Here is a 19,047-nt window from a genome sequence, read left to right as displayed (position 1 = left end):
CCACTGGAGTAAATCTATCAAGCGACTCACCACGTCCACAAAATGCACTTCCCTGTGATACGCTGTTGCTTTTCGACACACAAAAGACGCTATTTTATAATTTTAAACATAGCTTTTATACATTGTAAATTGTATACATTTGATTTGACAAAAATATTTTGCTATTATACGAGCTGTAATTTTTGCTAGAGTATTTTTTACTCGTCATATTGTTTTATTTTTTCCCCCATGACCCCTCCGGGGCACCGTAGTAATTCCTGTTCTCAACGACAGACAAACGTACAGTGTATCTATGGTTGCAGCTACCCCATTTGTTTCGCCCACTTTTGGATCGTTTTCTTTGGTCGCTGCTCTTGTCAATCAAAAAGTCACCACGTGGTTGATAATAACATCGCTGGGCTGGAGGGGGCGGTGATGGGCTGTCAACCATTATCATTTCGATGTCTTGAGAAGCACTGTTCAAGTTGACGAACGAGTTAGCCATGTAGTATAAATTGTGCTTTAAAATACATTGTAACACAATTTCGGAGGTCAAAGTGTGACCTTTGGTTGTATCGGGAAGATTAGCCCCGGTTAGCTGAGTAACAGTTAGCCTTCATTCAGGAAGACGTTGTTAGCAGCAGCAGCAGCAGCTCTCGCGACGCTGACGCAGACAAGCACGTCCGTGGTGGCCATGGCTTCGCTTGGTAACTCGGCGGCCACCTCTAGTCCTATGGTAGTCCTGGCGCCCAAAACGAAGACGAAAAAGAAACACTTCGTTCAGCAGAAGTTGAAAGTGCTTCGAGCCAGCGACCCTGTTCCTAGCGTCTTTATGTGGGGAGTTAATCACTCGGTGAGTCGGCGGAAGCTATCGTGCTAACGTTGTGTACTAGTGTTTTCTGCCATGCCATGACAGTTAGCATGATTAGCTGCACCGTTAGCAAGGTAGCCACACTAAGGTAGGTCAGGGTTTCGCCACATAGTCAAAGATGCCGGTTGCTAGTTTGTTTATCGTAAATATATGTACAACATGTTGATTAAAAAGCCCACTGTAAATAAGTGTGATGGCCTTCATTTTGAAAGCTGTAGGCGACAGTTGTTGAATTCACATACACTATTAGTATAAGCGACTTATCTTCAGGAAAAAAATGCTATTAGGGCGTTGAAGTTTAGTGTTGGCAAAAACACCAAACCTGCTCCAGTTTATTGTCATGTAACTGACCGGTTTGTCTAATAACAGAGGTGCCTTATCTTTCTACAGATTAACGACCTCAACCAGGTGCCAGTTCCTGTCATGTTGCTCCCTGATGACTTTAAGGCCAACACTAAGATCAAAGTTAACAACCACCTCTTTAACAAGTAAGTATTGGGTTGTCTAAAATTAAAATAAATTAAAAGTTATAATCGTCAGTTTACTGAAGGTGTAGTGGTTGACTTGCCTGACGTCCGTGCAGAAAGTGGGGTTCAGTGATAGTCCCCATTTAGTGACGTATGAATGGCTCTCTATTACCGCTTTTCCACTGCAGTGAACGTTGGTGCTGATGCAGATTTAGTTCAGAGCTGGAATTGAACCAGTGTTGGCCGTCAACAGGCTCTACACCAGATTCATTTTCTATTGTCCTGGGCAGCCAATCAGGAAATAACAAAAGGCACATCAGTGTGAGTAACACAATTTAAATGTTTATTTTGTCAGACGTCCAGATGAAAAGCAAGGAGTTGCTTAGTGCTTACTCGTTACTCATATTCCGTCAGAATTTGACACACTACTAGGCAATCACTAATTTAACAAATACTTCTAGTAAAGAATAACTTAGGACTACAGTATTCATTCTTGAACGTTGTCCCTTTAACTAGATTAAAGTCTGCTCTCGCGCACAAAAAAAAAATTAGACAATAAAGTTGAAACAGTCGGTAACAGTCTGGTGTTTGCTTGTGGTAACACCTCCACCATCAAGATTTTGAACTAAAAATACAGCACCAGTTCAGCACCCTAGTGGAACCACGATAGCGGTAAACCAAAGCCCCGAAAACCTACTCTGAACCAGCTCTGAACTCTGAAAAAGTGTTTATATGTGCTGCCTTTCGCCCAATGTCAAATGTTATCGACTCAAGCACCCCACCACCTCGATCAGAATAAGCAGTAGAAAATCAAAGGATGGTTGGACAGTTGTTTACTTTTTTTCTCCTTTTGTACAGAGAAAATCTTCCTGGACATTTTAAGTTCAAGGAATACTGTCCTCAGGTCTTCAGAAATCTAAGGGAGCGATTTGGTATTGAAGATCTGGACTATCAGGTATGTGATGGGCAAGATAATACTATTATCTGATGTGAAGTACGTGTTCAGTGAAAGTTACTTATTACACTGTTTTTTTTAAAAAGTCACAACTCTGCCGATTGTATGCTAATGGTTTAATTTATTTTGAACATGCATACAGGTTACATTGGAAAACATCACATCGTACAATAGTAGATTATATTATATTTGATAATATTATATATATATATATAATATTATATTATCCTCAACAAAAAATTGTCAAGGTGCACCCTGACACCCATCTGAGTAAGTCTGCACCGCTTTCAGGTCACAGGGGGGCCAGTGTTAGAAAGAACTCTCTGAAGGGGGTGGGTTTAAAACTTCATTAGCGTTGTCAAGTTGGCCAATTTGGAAATCTGTATTGTTATTGGTGACATCGTCCTTATTGTCAACTGTTCAAATGCAGACCAACACAAGAGAATTATCTGTTAAATGAATGTTATGTTTGAACACAAAGGGCAAACTCGTACTCTTTATTTCAAACCCCTCAGGTGTCATTGACTCGCAGCCCTCCGACAAGGACCATTGATGACCGAGGAGAGGGTCTGCTCCTTAACTCCTATGACCGCACGTTGATCATCAAGCAAATCTCCAGTGAGGATGTAGCAGATATGCACAGCATCCTGTCAGAGTATCACCAGGTGAGCTTTGGCCTCTCCTTCCGGTCTGAGTGCCCATCCTTCAAAGTAAGAGAATTCAAATCCGTGCAATTTCGTAAATGCATAAAATGATGTTCATGTGCAGGCTTCTTGTGCAGTATATTTTAAAAGGCAGACAATTCCCAGCTTTAATACAAAAACGATGTTTAAGGTGCTGCCTACTTTTTACGATACCTTTTTCTGAGTTTATAGTCCAAAGGGGAATAAGTAGGAGTACTCTGATCGATTGGCCACAGATCGGTATCGGCTGATATCAGTGGAAAAAGGACGGATGTTGTGGTAAAACAAGCATATTGGCTTTGTTTGGCTTAAACTAAGCTATGAAAATACGTAAATGTTGCAAAAGTCTCTTGGCTATTTTCATTTTGTAGAAGTAGCTCTCACAAGAAAAAACCTTGGTGACGCCTAAAATAGCCAGTAGTACATTCAAACATTTACACTGCATGTGTGTGGTCGTTATTGGTATCCGCAGCATAAAATCCTGGTTGGGATATCCCGAGATATACAAGACTGCTGAATAAAAATGTTATATTGTTTTATATCGTTGTATCTTGATACATCCAAAAAATATTGTGATACTATATGCTAAGGTCCATATCGCCCAACCCGGTGTGTGTATAATTTCAGTAAGGATGGAAATTGTCAAAAGACCAAAAGATTTTCCATCCCTCCATTTTATCCACATATAGACAAACAACCATTCACACTCACATTCATACCTATGGACAATTTGGAGTCACCAATTAACCTAGCATGTTTTTGGAATGGGGGACGAAACCAGAGAACCCATAGAAAACCCCCACACACATGAGGAGAACATGCAAACTTCACACAGAGATGTCCAAGCAGAGATCCGAACCCAGGGCTTCCCGATCTCCCAACTTGTGTGGCCAACATGCTAACCACTCGCCAAACGATTTTCTTACATTGAACTGTGAGGATGTTTCCAACAAGGGTTGTGAGGCTAACCATAACTTTAGGATATAAAGTGCCCCAAAATGGACAGCCAAAGTTATATCTTTTTGTTTCCATCTCTCACAGCACATAGTCAAGTGTCACGGGAGCACCCTGCTGCCTCAGTTCCTGGGAATGTACCGTGTCAGCGTAGAGAGTGAGGAGACCTACCTGATCGTGATGAGGAACATGTTCAGCCACAGACTGGTTGTACACAGGAAGTATGACCTGAAGGTGAGGGAAACTATCCTCATCACTTGCTATCACTTCTCTACGATGTGGTTATTAATTGTGGTATTTTTTGTTTGTTTGTTGTTTATTTTTTTGTTGTGCAGGGTTCTCTGGTGGATCGTGAAGCAAGCGACAAAGAACGCGTAAAAGACACTAGTGTCCCTCTAAACCCTCTATGTGGCACTTTACTTCATTATATCGCATTGCCACTTCCTGTATCTATTATTGCACATTTTAAACCAAAGCAGTTGGGAACAGCCTACTGTTTAAAAATGGCCGTCAGTTTTGGCAGATCATCACTGACCTTTTTACCACCAAAAACTGTATTTTGACTGCGCTTCAATTGTGGATTGCACAAAACAGGGTAAGGAACTTCCCACCTTCAAGGACATGGACTTCAGGAACAACATGCAGAAGGTGTACGTCACAGAGGAGCAGAAAGAAAAGTTCATGGAGAAACTAAACCGGGATGTGGAGGTTGGTCATGTGACTTGCCTTGCTGTTTTTTGCCTTGCTCACCTCCACCACACAGTGGCAGCTCACACGTTTGGTGTCTTACAAGTCTAGGAGAGGAAGTTTTTCCGTTAAAGCTTATCAAATATCTAAATAATATGTCCTATTAAAGAGGACAACGTCTTTGTGATGCGGAAAACGAGTATTTCATAGGAAATTTATCAAATATTTAATACTTAAACAAGTGTTCTTTTGAGTACATTTTCCAGAGCTCCTCTTTTTTTTGTTCCCGCGCAGTTCCTGGTGAAGCTGAAGATCATGGACTACAGCCTGCTGCTTGGTATCCACGATATAGGCCGAGCTGAGAGAGATGAGGAGGAAGGTGAGGAGGTTTCCAACGAGGAAGACCTGGAGGCAGAGAACGGCTTGGCACCAGGCCCAACTGTGGGATCTTACGGCACCTCTCCAGAGGGAATAGCTGGTTACATGTCGTCCTGCAAACCTCTTGGACCCGGGGAGTTTGACCCTTACGTGGACGTGTACGCTCTCAGCAGCTGCCCAGGTGATCATATTTGGATGAACCCTCGTGAAATCGTAAGGCCATGCTTTGGCCTTGGATTTAATGACTCGCTCCTGCTTGAGCGATGGAAAAGCTGACATGGTTGTCTGTAGAAACCCAAAGATGAAAAATATGAGGCTGTAAAAGCAACATCATCTGCCTCTCGTGGGAATATCACACTGTTACAATTAGAGGAGTGAAAAGATGAACTGTCAATGACAATAAGCTTTAATGGTTAATGGTAGTGGCTATTCCGGGTGTAACAATCTATTTTAATAATGATTGGATTTGTATCATGATCCATGGTTGCCGATACTATTCAAGGATGATAATGATTGATAGGATACCATCCAAAATGATTCAGTATCATTAAATCGATTCAGTATCTTTTTTGCCAAAAATTCAACCCGTGACCTGGGTTCCATTCTCCACTTAGGCATCTCTGTGTGGAGTTTGCATGTTGTCCCCTTGTGTGCGTGGGTTTTCTCTGGTTTCCTCCCACATTCCAAAAACATGCTAGGTTAATTGGTGACTCCAAATTGTCCATAGGTATGAATGTGAGTGTGAATGGTTGTTTGTCTATATGTGCCCTGTGATTGGCTGGCCACCAGTCCAGGGTGTACCCCGCCTCTTGCTCAAAGACAGCTGGGATAGGCTCTGGCATACCCGCGATTTTAATGATAAGCGGCATAGAAAATGGATGGATGTAAAATTTTGACATTTTCCATCCTAGATTCCCTTTGTAAAGGAATCGGGCAAATGTATTCATGTTTTAATTGAATTAAGTTTGAGTAAAGTGCAACTTCAGGTTGAAGGTGTAGGCGTACCCTGCCTCTCGCCCAAAGACAGCTGTGATAGGCTCCAGCATAGAAAATGGATGGATGGACATTCATGTAGTAGATGAATCGAAACACCCCATAACGTCTATTGATGTAAAATCTACATGAAAATGGCGTCCTGATTGTCTGCCTTTCTGTTCCAGGAGCCCCTCAGAGGGAGGTCTATTTCATGGGTCTGATTGATGTGTTGACTCAGTATGACACCAAAAAGAAAGCAGCTCACGCAGCCAAAACCGTCAAACACGGGGTGAGTAAGAAGACTAGTGTTGCATGGCTTATTTGCACGTATTGCTTGATGCCGACATTGTCTCTTTCTGTTCCACAGGCGGGGGCCGAAATCTCCACCGTACACCCAGAGCAATATGCCAAACGATTCCGTGACTTCATCTCGAACATTTTTGCATAAAATCCAACTGCAAACGCAACACTCGGAGCCTCTTACCATTGACCAAAAATAATGTGGAAATATTTTTAAAGTGTTGATATGAGGAAAGACTACTTCCAATGTGTAGATATATAGTCAACTTCATATTCATATGTTTATTTTTAAGATTTCGTATAGATATTAAGCACTCTTGAAAAGGTAAATCTTCAGCTATAAGTGACGTTGATCAGTGTTCAGTGTATTAGAACACATCACAACTGATTTTTCCCTTTGCTGTTCTGTTGATTTTTGGAATTTTTGGAATCAGAAAATGGCGGCATTTTCCAAGGTAAATTGATACTTTGTACCTATTTACCTATTTAATAAGAATGCACAAAAGGTTGCCCTTCTTTACTTTTCCATTTACAACACTAGAGGTCGCTTTTGCTTAATTTCATTCAAATTGGCATTGGCATTTGTCTCTAAATGACACTAACATAGGTGAACACCACCGGCTAACATGTGTTACCAATAGTGGTTTAAAAGAACACATTGAACAAATATGTCTAAATTTATCACTATTTGAAATTCAACATTTTTTTGCTCATGCAGAATAAAACTATTGGCGTTCATGGCTTCCGCTCACCACTGTCTGGCGTACACGTACACGTACATGTCCATGGCGCGTGCACATACGACGGACGATTGGGACTCACAAGTCTTAATTAAGAGTCTTGCAGCTCAATGATGAAGACATATCTTAGCTTGCATCGAAATGACCGTTTACAAACCAACCCATCCCAGGTAGCCATATCAAATGAAATGACACAGCAGACATGAAGGTATTCATATGTACTTTGTAACTGTCAACAAGAAAGTTAATATCACAGAAGTTAATTTCTCGTCTTAAAAGGGGGTAGGTATCAAATACAGTTCAGCGAGTGCCAAATGTGTGTGAATGAAAGCAGAATTGACACTTTGTGCAATTAATTAATGTGAGAATAGCGCAAAAGGAACCTACCCTTTGAAAGGATCACACTACAATTCAAGGGCATAGCGAAGCGTTGGGATTCATTGGACAAATTCAGTTCATATCAGTAGGTCTGTGAACACAGTCGCCAGCCTGCATGTCTTTTGCTGCTACAAGGCAAGCGAACCTATTAAGTCCTGCCTTCACAAATCATTTTGGCTCCGTGTGATGCAGAATTCCATATGAGAAGAAACGAGTCTACCGACTAACTTTTGACTCGTTGAAGATGGAATGCGTTGTAGGAAAAACATCTAGCAATAGAACTGTCGTCTGTGTATTGTAACTTTTCAGATTTGGTGACTGATGTGTCATTTCTCAGTGCGGTAGCTTCAATCGGTGGGCCTTAACACAATGCAGCATTCCAAAAAAAGTGTCATGGCGGTGTACATTATACATGCCGTGTGAGGCCTCGTTCTCAATGATTCATTGCACATGTTGTATTTTTGCAAATCAGCATTTTGACCAAAATATATTTTACAAAAAAAAAAATGCCTGCGAAGTCTTTATTATACTTTGTGCGTGGTATCCCTTTAAGAGCAGTAAAAGGTAACCATGCAGGACAGGTGTGCTGTAGGTGTTGTGTGAAGTTTGTGATCATACCGTGGAGGAGGTCAGGGACCATTATTTGTCTCACTTGTGTCAGAAGATAGAATTGTGCTGACTGCTTTCCTTCCTGTCATAGGAGAGAAGACAGAACATGCTGACTGGTAGAACTCTATCATCACCGGCCCACACAATAGGTTGGAGACAGGATGAGTGGCCTGGTTGAAGGGTCACTAAGTCGCAAAATGCTGACAATTTCGGAGAAGCAATAGGAGCAGTGTCCCTTAATCAGCGTGGGGTCTGGCCAACATAAATGTTTGTTTTTGCTTGGGAAGCCGTGACCTTTACTGTCGGCCAAGCTGGTAGGACCACGGTGAGGTATAGAACGTCAAATCCAGTCCTCTTTACAATGGAAACATTTTCTCCCAAAATGATGCATAAGTAAACTGGGGACAATGCTGGTTTGCACATCATTAGAGTAATAATTCAAGTTCCCTTTTATGACAGCAATTAGTCTCTCTGGGTATGAAGGAGTTTGCAGGGCATGTTGACTCTTTCATGTGTACACCCCCTTCTTCAGGTAACCATAGATTTTCAATGGTCTTGGCCATTCCAAAACGTCCTTTTTTTTTTTTTTAAACAGATGATTCAAAACCAACAGACATTGCGAATTCAGAAAATTCAGAAGTTAAGCTAACGGTTTGAAAAGGTGCGAAAATCGAAATTTTTTAATGAACACAGGAGTCGTTCGGAAGCTGAAGCTTGACTGAAATGCTGTGGAAATATGCTAAAATGTAGAATGGAAGTAAATCGAGTAAATCAGGAATCAAATCAACCATCGTTGGGTCTGGAACCAAGCACTCTACTAGCTGTGCTGTGCAACCTTTACAAATTTGCCCAAATTGGAGTAGCAGCAGAATATACCAAATAAGTCTAGTGCCGTTTCCCATCATGCTATGTGGCATTGCTCTTTAAATAGTTATTAATATTATGTGTTTATTGTTGTTTATTAGATTTTTTTTGTCATTCCGTGGTAATTTATTTAGTATATTTTGTCATTCTCTGTACATAAGTATATAGAATATAATAGCAACTCCAAATTGTCCATAGGTATGAATGTGAGTGTGAATGGTTGTTTGTCTATACGTGCCTTGCCGTTGGCAACGCCGCACCAATCAAAGCTTTTCAAAGCGCCACCCGGTGAGACAGTTTTAAGGCACGTTTTTTCAGGGTGCAGAACTTTTATCACTCACACGGCAGACATGCTTGTTCTGGATGCTGCAGTGGGGGCGGAGCCAAAGCAAGTATCAGCCGATGTCGTTACCGTCCTTCTTCACTGATATCGACCAATACCGATCGATTTGGAGCACTCCTAGCTTAAACATATTCTAATGAGGATAAGCGGCCTCGAAAATGGATGGTAATGGTTTTATTTCATTTGAACATGCATCAGATTACAATTGAATGCACCCCATAATCAGTTCCCAGTTCCACATGTCCAAAAGGAGTAGGAAGAAGCAAAGCTTATTAAATCCTACCCGTCCATCTGGTACTTTTACAATCAGTAACTGTTACATTTGTTCACTTCCTGCTTTCTAATACAGTTTAATTTTTTTTTTTTAATAATGTACCTCGTACCGAAGTACTGGGTGATATGAGCATCCAATGCCATAATGGGTACCATAGTGCGTGTCAATATAGTGATATATATAGCACATCATGACTGGTTCAAGACTCTTCATCCTTGTATTTAGCAAACATCAACTGCTTGTATTGTTTCTTGAATTGGCTCATCGTTGTGCATTGTTTGATTTCCTTACTCAATCCATTCCATAGTTTGATTCCACATACTGAAAAGCTATGGCTTTTTAACCTAGTCCTAGCATAGAAGTGTTTCAAATTTAGTTCTTCCCTGAGATAGGTGGGTGTACAATATTTGCACAAAACATAAATTTTTTGTTATTTTACATCAGGCCGCTAAGTCGCGTCTCGACACCTGGAAGTGTTTGTGAGCATCGACGTTAAAGATCCTCCTTCCTCTTCTCTCCACTTACTACCTTCCACTTCCATTTCCTGACATTGTTCCATTCAAGACAGAATGCCTGTTTGTATCTGTTCGAAATTCCTACTGCGGTGTAATTCGCACCCAAAAAACAACAAGCATTCCAAAACAGATGCTATTGAGAGCGCTAAGCCCTTTTAGTGTCCCACTAGTGTGCCACACCAACAGAGGATGTCCTGTTAAATGTGTGTGTGTGTGTGTGTGTGTCGGAATGGGAGGGAAGACGTTCCCAACAGCTCGACAGCTCAGTTATCCGCCAACGTCCGAGCACAAAAGGTGTCACCGAGTATCTGCAGACTCCCGGGTTCCGAAGACCACAAAATCAAGGAGGCATCAGGAGGGATTTGTCCTCCGTCATTCATCATTTGACGAGGTACCATGACATGTTTGGCGTGTGTTTAGCGTGTAGTGCTAATCAACGTTGATCTCCTAACTATAGATAATGGGTAGCGACGAGCTCAACCACTCGCTGTTTTCAAACGTCACGCCGTGGTTTGTCTACGAGTGCACCCTGGAGCTGGATGCAGAGTACCGCCGCGTCTGCCTCTTCCTGCTCTACCTCTTCATCTTCGTAGTGGGCCTGCTGGAGAACTTGCTGGTGGTCTGGGTCAACTGGCGCCGCCGCCACTCCGCCAACGGGGTCCTCTTTTGCATCCTCAACGTGAGCCTGTCGGACCTGATGGTGATCACGGTGCTGCCCTTCTTCATGATGGAGGTGACCGTCAACAGGGTTTGGCTGTGGGGCCGTTTGCTCTGCAAGCTCACCAACCTCATCTACGGGATCAATTTCTACAGCAGCTCCTTCTTTCTGGCCCTCATGACCTTGGAGCGCTACCTGTCGCTAACCAGGCCTTCGTTCCCAGCCTTGTTCCCGGTGGCGGGCCGGCGCCGCTGGGCCGTCTGCGGAGGCGTGTGGCTGCTCTCTTTGTTCCTGGCGCTGCTGGAAAACATCCACGTGGATCTCCTGGAGTGGGATGAGCCGGGCTGCTACATGCTCCCCGAGAACAACTACACCCAGTGGTTTGTCTCGGTGGCGTTCCTGTGCCTGATCTTCCAGTTCCTGTGCCCCGCCACGGTTATCATCACTTGTAACGTGCTGATCGCTCGCGCCATTCGAACGGCGCCGGACGTGCAAGGACGGCGAGACGTGTGGCTGGTGCACGTCTACTCTCTGGTGTTTGTCGTGTGCTGGCTGCCCTACCACTTGATCATGTCGCTCATGATCATCGATGACCTTCACCCCATCCTCTTCAGCTGCAACATGGTGGAGGTCATCTATTTCTCCTTCAGCGTGGTGCAAACCCTCTCGCTTTTTCACTGCGTGGCCAATCCCATCCTCTACAACTTTCTTAGCAAGAGTTTCCGTGACAACCTCATCAACACCGTGGTCAGCCACATACCCAGAGAGAGCCCGACAGACAAGGCGACGGCGACGGTGGCGGCGGCGGCGGCGGCGGCGGAGACACAACCAAACGCAGCAAACGGAGGAAGGGGCGATAAGGGGAAGCAGCGCAAATTAAGTAACGCCAGCACCAGTCAGTCTGATGTTGGGTCATGATCAATAAAAAAAAAAAAAACTGCATCAAAGGTGGCAAACGCAGGGTTCAAAGGTGCCTGAAACCTCTATTGACTGATGAGAGAAGTTATACTGCTATATTGATTTATCGTTTTCTTTTGTACAGCTCAAGGTTAATTTTGTCAATCAATGTTAATACGTAGAGACTTGCTGATATGACCGTGGTGATCAATAGCAATCAATCACAAACGTTGAAACGCCTGCTTCACACACAAACGAATTCTAAGTCTAATAGAGTCGCGCCCTAGCGGCCAATTTAAAGAATGCACTTCCGGCTTTAAAGTAAGCGTGAAACAATAATTAAATGATTTAAAAACTCTAAACTGAAAATTGGGCGTATTTTCAGAAAATATAAACACATAACATTGACAACCGTGATCATTTCGGTCACAAGAATTACGACATAAGACGGTATTGACACTACTTTTGTACAAGCTTCATGCTAAATCATGCTAATCATAATGCTAACCTGTTTTCAGTTAGAGCCAACCTTGCATCCGCTGTAGCTCCCGCCCTCTCTTCCAAATATGGTAGCGACCAACCAGGAGACCTCAAGTCACGTGACACACAACCACTCCCAAGTATATCTACCGCTCAAAAATTAAAGGGACCACGAAAACAACACATACCGGAAATACAGTTTGATGTCGTGTCCTCCATGTTTGATTTCACAGAAATATGACTGACTTGTATTGTTTAATTGTGCCCTGATCATTTTTAAATCTAATCGTATAAATTATGAAGTAAATCCAGTACCAAAAACAGTATTGTAAGCAAGCCTGTGTCCACTGCTCTCAATGCCTAAATAGTAACCTTATGTCTAACCAACTAAACATTCCATAGTCAGGTGACTGTTATTGATAATACTTATGTAGTCTGCTGTTGCAACTTTCTAAAATATTAAATAAAACTCCTGAAGTTGGAAAACCTGTGTAGGATGTTGTTTTCTAATGGAGGGGAAGGGGGGGGGGGGTCATATAGTATTTTATCAATGCTTGAGTTGTTCTTTGTTTACATCCAAACGTGGAATGTGCCACACTCGACAGTTTTCATGATTAGAAGGTGGAGGGAAAGGAAGCAGTGGTGCTCGTCCCCCCCGGATTGTACAATAGCAGGAAGAGACCGCAAGGCTTTAAAAGAGGTCAGAGGTCGTAGCCTGCTGGCAGCGGAGGCCCCGCCTTACTGGGGTAGAAATGTCATCACTGGCCTTTTATTGTGTGCAGCATCAGACAGGATCAATGACGGACTTCTTTGGTGCATCTGGTTCCTTGATGATTTTTTTTTTTTTTTAATAAAAGGCATTGCGGGACAGTGTTACAAAATGAGAGTGAAATGTATAAAGGCATTAAAAAAATCATAAATAAGTGTCACAGTACCATAAATATGAGGTCAGACAAATCTACAAAAGTCAATCAAGTTGTGTTACATTCTTCAAAAAGCATGCTTTTAATTGCTTCATGTGTGAAAATAGGAACTGTAGGAAAATAATCTTTATGCTCCGATGAAGACGTTTGAATCATTTTCACTTTCACATTCAAATCAATCCTCATTTGATGCTAAATGCTACTCTACCCTACCGGAGGTCGGAATCAGGTCTCCATGGAGGACAGCGGTTCTTTCGAGTGGTCATTGTACATGAAAGTCTGCTCAATGTTAAAGTGGGCCGGCAGTTGGTCCTTGTGGAGCTCCAGGTGAGACGACATCATCTTCAGCGTGGAGAAGAAGAGGCCGCACACGGTGCAGCGGTACATGAGTGCGCCGGCGTGGGTCTTGAGGTGGCAGATCATGGTCGAGCGCCCCCTGAAGAAGCGCAGGCACACCTTGCACTGGTAGGGCTTCTCTCCCGTGTGGATGCGCAGGTGATACGTGAACTCGCCTGAGTGTGCAAAACGTTTCCCGCAGTAGCGACACCGGTACCATTTCCCGCGGACGCCGACGGCACCAGTGGCGCCGTCCTGTGTCGGGCACCCATTGGTCAGGGACGCAGACGTCAAGCCGTGTAACGGCCCGTGATAATACTTCTCTGCTACGCCGAGGCTCCGGTTGCTCATCTTTACGAGACCGCCGCTCTCTCGTGGAGAGGAGGAGGAGCAAGACGACTGCGGACACTCGGGTGGCTGGTCAGCTTTACGCTTGCCGGACCAGCCGTGACCTGCGACGCGTCCTCCGCCGCTCCCTGGGATCTCAGGGGCGTGCTGGCTGAGGTGGCACAGGAAGGCGGATGAGGTAGGGAATGTCTGAGGGCACAGGAAGCAATTCAGCTCCTCCGCTCCCGAAACGCTTTCTCCCGCTCCGCCAACTGTTACGACTCTGTAGCCCTCCTGCTCCAGGGCGGCCGACTCTTCGGCGTGTGCGGTCAGATGTGCTTCCAGGACGGGGCGCTCCGCAAAGCAGCGGGCACAGTGCGGGCAGGTGAAGACGGGCACCGACAGGTGGGTGAGGGCGTGCCACAGCAGCGAGCACAGGGAGAGCTGGGGGAGCTGGCAAACGCCGCAGCTCAGGCTTTGGGGGCACACGTGGCTCAGGATGTGGTCTCTCACCGCCTGAGGAGAAAATCCATGAAACAAACAAGGGTACCAATCAGGAGATGTGGAATGGATTTCCATATCGGATAACATCGGAATTAGTTCATGTTCAGGGGCTTGATGTTATTTGTGGATGTGGCGTTATTAGATTACGTGTAGGAAGTCAAAATTCATACTTCCTGGGATAATGCCATCATGATAACTCATCAGAATTCCCCTTTTAAGTTGACGAAGAAACTACTGGCCAGCCAATCACAGGGCACATGTAGACAAACAACCATTCACACTCACATTCATACCTATGGACAATTTGGAGTCGCCAATTAACCTAGCATGTTTTTGGAATGTGGGAGGAAACCGGAGTACCCGGAGAGAACATGTAAACTCCACACAGACATGCCCCGAGGGTGGAATTGAACTCGGGTCTCCTAGCTGTGAGGTCTGTGCGCTAACCGCTCATCCACTGTGCAGCCCATGTTTGATATTCATTCATTCTCTACCGCTTTTCCTCACAAGGGTCGCGGAGGGGTGCTGGAGCCTATCCCAGCTGTCTTGCATGTATTAACTGCATTCAAGTATTAACAATATGTATATTTATGTGTTGGGTGCTGGAGCCTATCCCAGCACCATTCACACTCACATTCATACCTATGAATAATTTGGAGTCGCCAATTAACCTAGCATGTTTTTGGAATGTGGGAGGAAACCGGAGTACCCGGAGAAAACCCACGCATGCACGGGGAGAACATGCAAACCCCACACAGACATGGCCGAGGGTGGAATCGAACTCGGGTCTCCTAGCTGTGAGGTCTGTGCGCTAACCGCTCATCCACCGTGCAGCCCATGTTTGATATTTATTCATTCATTCATTCATTCATTCTCTACCACTTTTCCTCACCAGGGTCGCGGGGGTGCTGGAGCCTATCCCAGCTGTCTTGCATGTATTGGCTGCATTCAAGTATTAACAATATGTCTATTTATATGTGTTGGGTGCTGGAGCCTATCCCAGCTGTCTTGCATGTATTAACTGCATTCAAGTATTAACAATATGTATATTTATATGTGTTGGGTGCTGGAGCCTATCCCGGCACCATTCAACCATTCACACTCACATTCATACCTATGAACAATTTGGAGTCGCTAATTAACCTAGCATGTTTTTGGAATGTGGGAGGAAACCGGAGTACCCGGAGAAAACCCACGCATGCACGGGGAGAACATGCAAACCCCACACAGAGATGGCCGAGGGTGGAATCGAACTCGGGTGAGGCCCGCGTGCTGACCACTCGCCCTACTGAAATTTCAAGTCGATCCAATTTATAGAATCAAACTTGAAGATTGAACACCAGCGCCACCAAGTGGTGTATTTATGTTTATGTATTATATTTATGTGTGCAGCGGGTTGCCATTTTGTTTTCGTTCACCCACCTGGAAGTCCTTGCTGAGGTTTTTTGTGCACACGCCACACTGCACCTCCGAGCCCTGGCTGCCGGCGGTGGGGGCCTGTGGCGGCGGTATGGTGTAAGGGGCCGCACTCTGCCGCTGGTGACGCAACAGTTTGTTTTGGCTGCAGAACTCCAGGTGACACATGTCACAGGTGAAGAGCTGCACCCCGACATGAGTGAGGGAGTGGGACACCCCGGCTGCGTGGTCAGCAAATGACGCGTCACACAGCCGGCACTGGCCCGGCTCGGTCACGTGGGTCTCGGCGTGTCGTCTGATGGCGGCCGCGACCGCCGGGAGGGGGGCCGCACAGGCTTTACATGACAGTGTCTCCTCTGGGCCCTGCAATGGACAAATATGTCATGTTTAGTGACTTCATGCGTGTATAAAACACTCTTCATCAAGGTCGATAATACCTGGAGGCTTGACTTTGTCTCGCCATTTTCCAAACACACAAGGTCGTCTTCGTCATCCTCGATAAAGTTGTCATCATCGCTCAGTTCAATGATATCTCCTGCAAAAAGGAGCATGGACATGCCCCAAGGGTGGAATTGAACTCGGGTCTCCTAGCTGTGAGGCCTGTGCGCCAACCGCTCCTCCGCTGTTCAGCCCATGTTTGATATTCATTCATTCATTCATTCTCTACCGCTTTTCCTCACGAGGGTCGCGGGGGGTGCTGGAGCCTATCCCAGCTGTCTTGCATGTATTGGCTGCATTCAAGTATTAACAATATGTATATGTGTTGGGTGCTGGAACCTATCCCAGCTGTTTTCGGGCGATAGTTGTTTTTAGCCAGCCAATCACAGGGCACATACAGACAAACAACCATTCACACTCACATTCATACCTATGGACAATTTGGAGTCGCTAATTAACCTAGCATGTTTTTGGAATGTGGGAGGAAACCGGAGTACCCGGAGAAAACCCACGCATGCACGGGGAGAACATGCAAACTCCACACAGAGATGGCCGAGGGTGGGATTGAACTCGGGTCTCCAAGCTGTGGGGCAATACACTTTTTACACACAATTGAAAATTTCTAGGCTTGTGCTATTGTGCTATTTAGTATACTAAACCTTTACTATTTATTTACCATTTAGTATACTAAACCTTTACTATTTACCATTTAGTATACCAAACCTTTACTATTTACCATTTAGTATACTAAACCTTTACTATTTACCATTTAGTATACTAAACCTTTACTATTTACCATTTAGTATACTAAACCTTTACTATTTACCATTTAGTATACTAAACCTTTACTATTTACCATTTAGTATACTAAACCTTTACTATTTACCATTTAGTATACTAAACCTTTACTATTTACCATTTAGTATACTAAACCTTTACTATTTACCATTTAGTATACTAAACCTTTACTATTTACCATTTAGTATACTAAACCTTTACTATTTACCATTTAGTATACCAAACCTTTACTATTTACCATTTAGTATACTAAACCTTTACTATTTACCATTTAGTATACTAAACCTTTACTATTTACCATTTAGTATACTAAACCTTTACTATTTACCATTTAGTATACTAAACCTTTACTATTTACCATTTAGTATACTAAACCTTTACTATTTACCATTTAGTATACTAAACCTTTACTATTTACCATTTAGTATACTAAACCTTTACTATTTACCATTTAGTATACTAAACCTTTACTATTTACCATTTAGTATACCAAACCTTTACTATTACCTGCCAGTTGCCTCCACTGTTCCGCCTCCTCGGTTGTGCTGTTGCATTGAAGGGTCTGCGTCTCCTCGTTTCCTTCTTCGTACAACAACTGGCTGTCCCCCTCAGTGTCAGCCACGTCACTCCCCACCACCCCCACCACCCCCGCCTGCAGGCTGCCAACGGGCACCCCCGAGGAGGATGGTTGCACCAAAGAGTCTGGGAAAGAGCACAAAGCGGACGGCGCCATATTGCCACTTGTCACCGTGTCGCCTTCACTTTTCTCCACGTCCTCCAGTCTCTGCTCGCTCTTCAGCACGGACCCCAGAGGCAGCATGTCACTGCATCCGCTGGCTGAAGGACACTGTCCTGGTACCTCTGCAGACATTTGCCCGTATCCTATATGAGACTGGATGTCTTCTACCTTGAAGTCCAAAGACAGAGCCCCAGCGGTGGTTTCATGTCCCGCCCTTTCGATCTTAGCTTGAATGTGAGGCGAGGAGGCGGTGGCAGGAGTTTGGGCTGAAGGCGATGATATAGACGAGCAGGAGGCAGCAGAGGAACACACAGGGGAAGCGGAAACTGAAGCTGTACTGATGTTGGCCCCCGAGGAGCCTGCTACAACCACAGGAGCATCCGGGACCTCTCCTGGACTACTCGCTTTGGTATTTGAAGACACGGAGCCCCGCAGGTCTGGGAAGGTAGCGTGACATGCCCTCACCAGCTCGCTGACACCCAACCTTTCAGCCAGCTCATAAATAACCCCGACAGATATCAGATCTGTCAAGATCTCGCCAGTGTACACGAACGTCAGCAGTTTCTCAAAGTTGGCGGGGGAAATAAACTCCAACGAGATGGCGGCGGTGGACTTGGATGGAGAGCGGGTGAACAGGTTGTTGAAGTACGTCCCAGCGCAGGCCAGCACGGCGCGGTGTGCCGCAAAAGTGCGGTTGCCAACTTGTAGGAACACATCACAATAGCGGCGGGATTGGCGGCAACGGTTCAGCTCGGCGAGGAGGCCGGCAGCATGGCCCGGACCCTCGAGACGGATCCTCATCCCTGACGCTTTTCTACAGCCCTAATGAAGGAGGACATGCATCAGTCAAATTACCATTTACTCGGGATAATTCTACCATTTAATCATCTTGTTTGTGTTGCTTTTTTAAATGAGCCTATGTACAGTGTCATTGGGTTTCTTCAACGAATAAATAATAAAATGCATTACTAATATTATTATTAAAAACAGAAATAAGGAGTTGTAATATGTGCTGATAAATGTAACAGGTTCTCAAATACTTTAGGCCACCAATCCATCTGGAATTCTTGTATAGTATAACGACTATATACAGTAGGTCCCACAGGCCACTATGCTATTATGCTATTATGCTGTAGTAAAAAAATATCTATTGAACATTAAGTAACAGTATGAATTATTTGAGTAATGTCGTTTTAATACCATTAACAATACAAATACAACGACAGCATTCTTCCAGAAAAATGGTACAATAATGTCAAATTACATCGTTGTTTTGACGCCTCATGTTTCACGTTGAATGTGTGTCTAACACACCTATTGGTACTAGCTATGGTACGTTTGTGTAGTTAGATACAAATCCGTTAAGTTAAATAAGGACCAAATCGTTACAAAAATCATTTTAAGAAATCCAGTTCTTCATTTAAAGGCAATTTTTTTGCTATGATTCAACCTTACCCATTAAGTTGGTGGTGATTTTGAATGCTCCTTGGTGATGTTTACAGGGGTGTCAAGCGGCCGTTACGTAGAAAAAAACACTCGTCGTCGCAATATGTGTCGCG

General features: G+C 44.2%; 3 protein-coding genes across 4 annotated transcripts; 2 read left to right on the top strand and 1 right to left on the bottom strand.

Moving 5' to 3' along the window:
- Positions 1-357: 357 nt before the first annotated feature.
- Positions 358-8,434, top strand: pip4k2ca (phosphatidylinositol-5-phosphate 4-kinase, type II, gamma a). 2 transcript variants are annotated; one of them, XR_013629832.1, is made up of 11 exons: positions 358-832; positions 1,241-1,338; positions 2,176-2,272; positions 2,788-2,937; positions 3,997-4,143; positions 4,245-4,283; positions 4,504-4,617; positions 4,891-5,155; positions 6,135-6,238; positions 6,317-6,704; positions 8,068-8,434. XR_013629832.1 is itself a non-coding variant. In XM_058051860.2 (10 exons), exons 1-10 carry the CDS (start codon positions 674-676, stop codon positions 6,395-6,397), a joined length of 1,254 nt encoding a protein of 417 aa, XP_057907843.2. In that variant the 5' UTR covers positions 358-673; the 3' UTR covers positions 6,398-7,000. The 2 variants fall into 2 exon arrangements, 1 of the variants encoding a protein (XP_057907843.2); XM_058051860.2 differs by lacking the exon at positions 8,068-8,434 and having other exon boundaries at positions 6,317-7,000.
- A 756-nt stretch (positions 8,435-9,190) lies between these two features.
- Positions 9,191-12,482, top strand: ackr5 (atypical chemokine receptor 5). The gene is made up of 2 exons (XM_058051859.2): positions 9,191-10,363; positions 10,430-12,482. Exons 1-2 carry the CDS (start codon positions 10,103-10,105, stop codon positions 11,546-11,548), a joined length of 1,380 nt encoding a protein of 459 aa, XP_057907842.2. The 5' UTR covers positions 9,191-10,102; the 3' UTR covers positions 11,549-12,482.
- Positions 12,483-12,832: 350 nt separating this feature from the next.
- zbtb39 (zinc finger and BTB domain containing 39) lies at positions 12,833-19,047 on the bottom strand. Its single transcript, XM_078796773.1, has 6 exons — positions 18,944-19,047; positions 17,423-18,310; positions 17,257-17,356; positions 15,951-16,048; positions 15,520-15,876; positions 12,833-14,109 (listed from the first exon to the last, which is right to left on the bottom strand). The coding sequence occupies exons 2-6, from the start codon at positions 18,287-18,289 to the stop codon at positions 13,156-13,158; spliced, it is 2,376 nt and encodes a 791-aa protein (XP_078652899.1). The 5' UTR covers positions 18,290-18,310; positions 18,944-19,047; the 3' UTR covers positions 12,833-13,155.

The sequence above is a fragment of the Doryrhamphus excisus genome, linkage group LG15, assembly GCF_037039965.1.
Source record: "Doryrhamphus excisus strain RoL-2023G ecotype Guam linkage group LG15, RoL_Dexc_Guam_v1.1, whole genome shotgun sequence".
Classification (NCBI taxonomy): domain Eukaryota; kingdom Metazoa; phylum Chordata; class Actinopteri; order Syngnathiformes; family Syngnathidae; genus Doryrhamphus; species Doryrhamphus excisus.
Note: the sequence above shows the minus strand (reverse complement) of the source record. Positions and strands in the feature narration are given on the sequence as shown.